Source organism: Malus sylvestris, chromosome 15 (genome assembly GCF_916048215.2).
Source record: "Malus sylvestris chromosome 15, drMalSylv7.2, whole genome shotgun sequence".
In the NCBI taxonomy this organism is placed as follows: domain Eukaryota; kingdom Viridiplantae; phylum Streptophyta; class Magnoliopsida; order Rosales; family Rosaceae; genus Malus; species Malus sylvestris.
The window spans coordinates 4,329,269-4,338,272 of NC_062274.1; the positions used below are offsets into that span (position 1 = coordinate 4,329,269).

Sequence of the window (9,004 nt, forward strand, 5' to 3'; positions counted from 1 at the left end):
CTTCTAGCAGGCCATAAATGAGAACGGAAATAAGATCTTTTCTTTTCCTTTTCATATATTAGCATAACAACATAATACAAATACATGCTAGACATTACGTGTCTATTCTGTTTATAAATTACAAAAGAATCAATAAAAACTTAAATACAAGTTAAGCCAAAAGAATCATGTTTGGTACAAAGATTCATGAACTAATTTAATTAATATAGCAACCATAAGGGTTTATGTTCCTATAATCAAGAACTACTTAGGGCACATTCATTATTGTTATTACTATTAGAAAAAGCAACCGATCGAGAACTAATTAGGGCACATTCACACCAAGAAATATGTCGAATTTGATCATACACCTCAGTTCCAATCACATCCCACTCGACCGGTCTACCAACTTTTCTGAAATTCTTAGTGTGATCAAATAGCATCATACTCACATTAAACCATATTATTAATTATGATCGACAAATTGTCCATACATAACAATGACATTACGTGCAAAGTTAACCTAGCTAGATTTGTCATTGGAAAAGACGCAAAAAAATAACGATCCTTCACATGATGAGATGACTAGCTAAAAACGCAGAATTATATATATGTACAAATTAATATTCGTAAATAAGAGACAGAAATGAATTAACCTCTACAGTTAAATTTCATCCTGTACAAATTAATTCGAACTATGCATGTTGCTTCATAATAAAAAGGCTAGCTAGTGATAATCTGGCCTTAATTAATTTGGCAGCAGACTAGCAAGCTGTAGATGGATGAGTACTGTAGGGGTTGAAGATCAAGTGAGTCTTATTCGATCCGATTAAGAATGGACTCGTCGATGACCCGTTGTTATGATTATGATTATGATGATCGCCGCCGTTGCAGATTTTCTCACAGGAGGGACACATGGTGAGAGTGGCAGTTGGAAACTGCATGTAAAAGGGTGCTGCTGCTGTTGCTGTTTGTTTCATTGATTTGAGCTCTTGCAGCTCCTTGTGTAGCCTTCTGTTCTCTTCTTTCAATGTTTCACAACATTGCTTCAACAACTCGAAATCTGCTTCTGTTTGCTTCAGCTTGGTCCTACAAAATTGTAATAAATTAAGAATATTATATTTTTGGAGACTCTCATATGAGCAAGCATCAAACATGGACATCCTGAAATTTTTTAATACAAATAATAAGAATAATTAAGTCTTGAACTCGATGTTCATGTAAGCTGAACTGAAGATCTCTCACTTATAAGTGAGAATATAATACTTAGAACATATTGTAAATTAAAGTAAAAATAGTGTACCTGGCCCTCCTGTTTTGGAACCAGACTTCAACTTGTCGCGGGCGTAGATTTAGCTTTCTTGCTAGTTCTTGCTTTTGTTTCTGATTTATCCAAGAAAAAAATCAAAATAAAAAGAAAAACTTTAATTTGTTAATGAACGATAATCTAATTAAACACAAGCTTATAATAACGTGAAGACAAATAAATAAACAAAGATGGCTTATGGAAAAATATAATTACTGGAATGAGAGTAGTGTGTTCTCTGAAGCTGTCTTCTAAAGTGGAAGATTGTTCTTTTGTAAGTCTGAGTTTCTTTCTGGGACTGCCCTCATGATCTTGATCATATAATTCATCGCTTACTCTTGATGAAGTAGTGATATTAACTACTCTCTCTTCTTCTCCCTCTATCTCTTCAACACCCATATCTCTGTCCCTCTTGAAACTAGATGAGTTGGAGAACGACGAAACGGCGCCGCTGCAGGGAGAAGAGACCTGTTCTTGTGCTTGCACATGTACTACTTGGTGCAAATGATCATCTGATTCGGCGGCCTCAATCTTCGAATCCCCGGATGATGGACCTAGGGTTAGAGCCGGCAATAGGTGATCGTATTTCAACTGTATTTTCTTCTTCTTTTGGTGATCGAGATCGAAAGCCTGCAAATTTGTATGATGATCTGGATTAGCTTGACAACCTAGGCTGAGTCCAAGGCCAGTGTTACAAGCTTCATGATCAAAACCCATCTCTCTAAAATTACTAAATTTTGTTATGGAGTAGCAAATTAATCACAAAAATATTTATAAAAAGGTGCGAGTGTGGAGGCAAAAGTAGATGGTAATTTTTTTTAAGGAGGGAGTTGGAGTAGTAGGGATGTGGGGGTCGGATTATTTAAACAAAGGAAGGAAGGAAAGTGAATGACGAATATGGTTTTGTGGAATTATAACAATTCGATCGACCCCATGTCTCTTTGTCCTCATAGGTTGACTAATATCACAAACAAATTCTCTACTACTCTAATGTCTATATATATCTCTCTATACAATTGATGTGTGTAGAAGGCATGAAGGCATATGAAGCTAATTAAGCTAGTCTCTGTGTGTGCGTGTATGTGTGTAAGCATGCGTGGAACCACATGGAATGTGGGTGTACACAAGAACGCATAATAAAGAGTGATGAAGAGAATGATGATTCGGCACTTTTTACCTTTTTTCTTTCCACTTTTTGATCTACTGGATTTTCACTTTATATTATACGAAAAACTATTATTGTACAGTTTTTGGAGAGTGCTTGAGAGAGAGAGAGAGAGAGAGGATTCTTTAGGTACGTATATACTTCCAATCACTTTTACGTTAATACACAATAGATTTAGTGTGAAAAAAAACTGTCCACAATTATTGCGTATGATTCATATATGTATAGTTGACAGTTGTTCACATAACACATGAGATATATATTTATTAGTTTGATGATATATGCCTTTATTTATAAGAAGAAGTTTCAAATTTAATTTATTAATATTATTTTTTATCTCTGTTTTATAATCTTTGTAGTTTCTGTTTTTTTTTTTTTTTTTTTGTGTGTGATGAATTTAATGAAGCAATCTAACGGAGACAACATTTATTAGAGTCTCATGAAGACCAAATCCATTGTGTTAACCTGCATGTAGAGTAGACTTCGCAGGCCACCGAAATACCTTTCTGAATACCACAATCCTATGTCTGCATGTAGATTGTAGAAGGCTAGGATTTCTTCATGAAACTAACTACAATATGAGGAGTAGTTTCACTATAAAATTAATTAGCTATATAAGTAGTCCAACTTACATCTAAACACATGTAAAATCCTTTCTTTCTCGACTTAAGTTTTCACTCTCAACGTATAGACTTTTACATACTAACCAAATCTTTTTAGCTAGGGTTTTTTCTTGGCAACGATGAAAGTTTGGTTGTTTCTTCGAATTTTATTTTGAATACTTATTCGATAATTCAACCACTTACCTTAAACTAATTAACAAAAATGGAAGTTTAACGGAAAAACCAATTATTACATGTTAATTATCACCTTGCCGAGCTATCTGACTTTTTAGGTAGAAACTTTAAGAGCATCTTTAGGGAGTGATGGAAATTAAATGATGCCATTTGTACGATTAATCCACCGACGAATCTACAAATTCATTGCACCTTTTGTGCGAGTTATGATTAAAACTCTCATATAGTCTTTGATGAGATGTAACCGTCAGGGTGATCGATGCACCTTTTTTTTGTTCTTGTTTCTCTTTTCTTTGGTTTAGCACTAATAAACAGTGACTTTGTTCACGAAAATAGTTCTTCATGACATGGACATAACATGAATAACGAAAGTTAGTTAGATGGCATAAAGATTAGAGATAGGATTATCGTTATCCTGGCTAGGTATCCTTCATTTACAAGTTTCTAGTGCGGTTGAGATGATACAGATACATTGACTTTGAAACAGTGTTGCCAATAAAAAGAATATAATTGGTATAAAAGATGATTGGGAATAATTGGGTAATTAAGATTACACAGATTTATTCCTTAATCCATCATCATTAACTTACACTTCAAGGTTTAAATTTCAAAGTAAAGGAAAAAGAGCAGGGTTACAAACGACAAAGAATCCCTAGATTAGCTAATATTACGCTAATCTAATTGTGAAACGAATCATGTAATGTTATGACGCACAAATTTGCATGTTGTTGTGTTGTATAGTTATTGTCTATTCAGGGACAATTCATGCCGTGTTTTGTAAGAATTAAGTACATAAATAATGTGTGACACGTGGATAAACAATATCCGTTATAATTAAGGATTGTGAACCAAATTATTCTCGTTCCTATTAGCAAGTGTGAACTAGTGGAAAGGCGGCAATGGATAGACAAGGAGACCCCACCAATGATTTTGCATGATGGGGCATTTGAATCGATTCTAATGGAAGAAAATAATTGTGGTTTAATTTTGGAGATGAAGCCAGAACTCAGAAGACCTAAAAAGGACTGTTGAGTAGAAACTAAAAAGAAATTGGCATCGCAATCATGGAATGGATGTGATGAGAGCAATCTGTAAGGGTGGGGGGTGGTGTTGGAGATAAGGTTTCATCAAGATGTGTTCCGGGCTTTAAGGCCAGCCGACCAGTGAGCGTGTATGATTGTGCTAGGTGTTTGGCTTTTCCACATCGTCCCTCCTTTCTTTCCCATATCCAACCGTCCATGTCAAATAACAAGAAGCCACCACTTTTGTCTGTATAGATTTCTCAACTACGTAAAATCACAAGCCACATCTACACTTTTAAGCATATTATTAACTAGTATTATTACTAATCATTTTCTTTTCAATATTAGAGAGCAAGAATAAGATTTGCTAGGGCTACGAACTATCCTTTTGTCTATTGATATTTGTCTCAACTTAATTAAATGAGGTATAATTTGATCCATATGGTTGGAAAACAATAATATATTTATGGTGAGCTCGATGTTTAGTTGTGTGATAACGTAACTTGTTTTGTAGCGTTACGAGTACATTGTAAAAGAAAATTTAGTTGACAATGTCAATTTAAAAAGCATAAGTGTTTATGATTGTCAAATCTGTTTGAGATAATTGGGGAATAAATTCGAAATAGGATGGGACAACAAAAGTCTAGTCATAGCAACATAAGCTTCGTTGATTTTTCATGAAAAATCAGAGTGGAAGAGCATCAGCAAGGCACCGACCTTTCCGAAAGCAAAGCCTTTACTTACCCCAATGGGATTGTCTTTCAGTTTGTGGTATATATTGATTTCTATTTGTGTGGGACTAATTAAGTTTTGAGATTGGAGCATCTATCATTTGGCCCCAGAAATAGAGATGGAGACCATGTCATGAGCAGCTCCCACCTCACCTTCCATGAATGCGACTGCTTCTCAATCATGCTTCAAAAACTTTGTAACAGAATATCTCTCAAGTAAAAGTTTTTTATATGAAGTGTTTGCGTTCGCCTCCGGGATGCGTCTTCTTGTTCATTTAATTGTGATTGACATAATTTAATTGTATAAATGTCATTGAATAGTTCTTTACTGATTAAATGAAATGGAATTGTCACTTAGTACTACGGTTTAGTGATATTCTTCTACACTTACTACTATGATTTAGTGGTATTCCTCTACACTTGTAAGTGAGAAATTTAGGTTCGATTATCAGCAAATGCAGATTTGAACCACATTATTATATAACTTACCCATTATGAACAGTAGCAAAGCTACAGTTGGTACATTGGATGCACTTGACCCTAATAACTCAATATTTCCGCCTTTGTTTTTTCCTCTTCATCCTATAAATAGTTCAGAAAAGTAATATTGGAGGTGAGCATTAGGTTTTTTTTCCCTAGCCGACTCCACTCCCAACTAGCTCATCTCATGCCGATCTCCCCTTTATAGAAAACAGCTATTTCTTCCTTCTATTTTCTTCTTTGATTCCTCTATCTTTCTTCTTCTTGAGCTCAAAATAAAATCTCAATTAAACACAATATTCGACCTAATTTTTTTTATAATTTATTTGATCCTGGTGTTAATCTCATTTTGAATATTGTAAGAACTAAGTAAGAGTGTACAACTTGCTTACTTTCATTAAGGATTGTTTTCACCTTTGACGAAAGATCTCCCCTGTTCTTCTTTGCCGTGTGTTTAACTCATGATATTGGTGTATAATACGATTTTTTTTGGAATATTTGTACACCTTTTTGAATAAGAGAATATATCGTGCACAATATAAATGAAAGTGTGATCAATTTTTGGAATGCTTACTTATTATGACTCTATTGTTATAAAATTCTAACTCCGTCTTTGATTGTGAAACTTAACCCACTCCAACACTATTTAGTATAAATAATATATCGTTTTTTTATTAAATGGAAAGGAGTTTTCAAATCTTCATATTAAAATGAAGATTGCCTTCTTAATGGGTAGATGGTTGTGACTTATGGGTTCCTTCTGAATGGGTGCTTGGGTTTTGGTGTCGAGGATGGGTTGACTTTGGATTTCTTGCAGCATGATGAACCCCACCTAGGCCCACACCACGTAGCAAGTACATAACCCATATCATATATGTGCAATGTTGTTCCATCTAACAAGACTTGTCGTGTTAAAATTGAAGATATATAGATGTCTTGCGAAACTAGCCAAAAGTTTGGTTAAATTTGACTCCTAATAATACAAAAGTGTTTATAACTAGCTCTACTTCAATAATGCTACTCCAACAAAGGCTATCTAGTATTAACTAATATTGACTATTAAATTATTTACTCCATGAAACTGAATTATTTAAGGAAAAGTGAGAAAGTAAACCAAAGTTTAGCAAAACTTATTTCTCTCTCTTGACTAGCTAAGAGTGACTAACAAACGTTTAGAAAGACAAAATGACTTGCCGTATAACTAACATCAAGGGTGGATTCACATACATAAAGGCAAATCCAACCGTCACTAGGTTAGGCTATAGCCCAAAAGAGATTTATAAGAAAAATGTATTACCTAGGTTACTAGGTTAGGTATAGTTTTCTTCTCCTTTCACACAACCTTCATTCCTCTTAACTTTTCTAACCCTTTTTCTATTCCCTCAACGCCTAACTTCAATGAGTTTATCCTTGCTCATTTAACATCTAAGGACGTAAACGACCACCCAATTTTAACATCCTGGATTTGTCCCTGCACATAGTCTTAAGTTGGTTGTGGCCCCCCAAGCTCTAGCATACCCATTGAAGTCTACATATAACCTAGAAGACTAAATGAAATTATGCTGAAATTTCTCAGCTATTGGTCCCCGTAGGCCAACTCTGTCGCCAACTAATATGTTGGAGGCTAATTTTGAGACTGTCTTAACCCAATGACTTGACAAATGGTTTAGCTAGTCTGTTGGAGATGCCTCTTCATCCATATGTAAAATGACTTGCTCTATAGCTAACATCAAGGGCGAATTCGCATACATAAAGGTAAATCCAACCTTCACTAGGTTGGGTTATAGCCCAAAGGAGATTTATAAGAAAATGTATTACCTAGGTTACTAGGTTAGGTATCGTTTTCTTCTCATTTCACACAACCTTCATTCCTCTTAACTTCGCTAGCCCTTTTCTATTCCCGCAACACCTAACTTCAATGAGTTTATCCTTGCTCATTTAACATCTGAGGAAGTAAGCGACCACCTGATTTTAACATCCTGGATTTGTCCCTGCACATACAGTCTTAAGTTGGTCGTGGCCCCCTAAGTTCTAGCATACCCATTGAAGTCTACACATAACCTAGAATACTATATGAAATTATGCTGAAATTTCTTAGCTATTAGTCCCCGTAGGCCAACTATGTCGCCAGCTAATATGTTGGAGGCTTATTTTGAGACTATCTTAGCCCAATGACTTGACAAATGGTTTAGCTAGTATGTTGGGGATGCCTCTTCATCCATATGTAAAATGACTTGCCATATAGCTAACATCAAGGGCGGATTCACATACATAAAGGCAAATCCAAGCTTCACTAGGTTGGGTTATAGCCCAAAAGAGATTTATAAGAAAAATGTATTACCTAAGTTACTAGGTTAGGTATAGTTTTCTTCTCATTTCACACAACCTTCATTTTTCTTAACTTCTCTAGCCCTTTTCTATTCCCTCAACGCCTAACTTCAATGAGTTTATCCTTGCTCATTTAACATCTAAGGACATAAGCGACCACCCGATTTTAACATCCTGGATTTGTCCTTGCACATACAGTCTTAAGTTGGTCGTGGCCCCCCAAGCTCTAGCATACCCATTGAAGTCTACACATAACCTAGAAGACTATATGAAATTATGCTGAAATTTCTTAGCTATTAGTCCCCGTAGGCTAACTCTGTTGCCAACTAATCTGCTGGAGGCTTATTTTTAGACTATCTTAGCCCAATGACTTGACAAATGGTTTAGCTAGTATGTTAGGGATGCCTCTTCATCCATATGTAAAATGACTTGCCATATAGCTAACATCAAGGGCGGATTCACATACATAGAGGCAAATCCAACCTTCACTAGGTTGGGTTATAGCCCAAAAGAAATTTATAAGAAAAATGTATTACCTAAGTTACTAGGTTAGGTATAGTTTTCTTCTCATTTCACACAACCTTCATTTCTCTTAACTTCTCTAGCCCTTTTCTATTCCCTCAACGCCTAACTTCATTTCTCTTAACATCTAAGGACGTAAGCGACCACCCGATTTTAACATCCTAGATCTGTCCCTGCACATACAGTCTTAAGTTGGTCGTGACCCCCCAAGCTCTAGCATACCCATTGAAGTCTACACATAACCTAGAAGACTATATGAAATTATGATGAAATTTCTCAGCTATTGGTCCACGTAGGCCAACTCTGTCGCCAACTAATATGATGGAGGCTCATTTTGAGATTGTCTTAGCCCAATGACTTGACAAATGGTTTAGCTAGTCTATTGGAGATGCCTCTTCATCCATATGTTAATGACTAGATAGTCTAGATTTTACAACTTTGAAATGAAATACTAGATGGATGATGGATCCACATAGTTTGGGCCTTTGGGCTTCAATGCCAAATCCAATTGACCCAAAAACCAAACATTCATGGACTCAAACCCAAACATATCAGCCCCATTCATTGGGTTCTTGGTCCTAAAATCAAAGCCCAGCCCAAAATAATTGATTTAATTAATTATATTTTAATCAGCTGAAGCACGTGTCTGGCGGGTATTCGGGATATGGCGGGCA

At 35.6% G+C, this 9,004-nt stretch overlaps 1 protein-coding gene across 1 annotated transcript; it reads right to left on the reverse strand.

Moving 5' to 3' along the window:
• Positions 1 to 424: 424 nt before the first annotated feature.
• LOC126605520 (homeobox-leucine zipper protein HAT9-like) lies at positions 425 to 2,363 on the reverse strand. The gene is made up of 3 exons (XM_050272929.1): positions 1,502 to 2,363; positions 1,283 to 1,362; positions 425 to 1,068 (listed from the first exon to the last, which is right to left on the reverse strand). Exons 1-3 carry the CDS (start codon positions 2,000 to 2,002, stop codon positions 744 to 746), a joined length of 906 nt encoding a protein of 301 aa, XP_050128886.1. The 5' UTR covers positions 2,003 to 2,363; the 3' UTR covers positions 425 to 743.
• Positions 2,364 to 9,004: the final 6,641 nt, after the last annotated feature.

Coding starts and splice junctions, on each gene's coding strand:
- LOC126605520 (XM_050272929.1), bottom strand. CDS start 2,002: ATGGGTTTTGATCATGAAGCTTGTAACACTGGCCTTGGACTCAGCCTA. Junction 1,363..1,501: donor AACACACTACTCTCATTCCA/GTAATTATATTT, acceptor TGGATAAATCAG/AAACAAAAGCAAGAACTAGC. Junction 1,069..1,282: donor TTCCAAAACAGGAGGGCCAG/GTACACTATTTT, acceptor ACAATTTTGTAG/GACCAAGCTGAAGCAAACAG.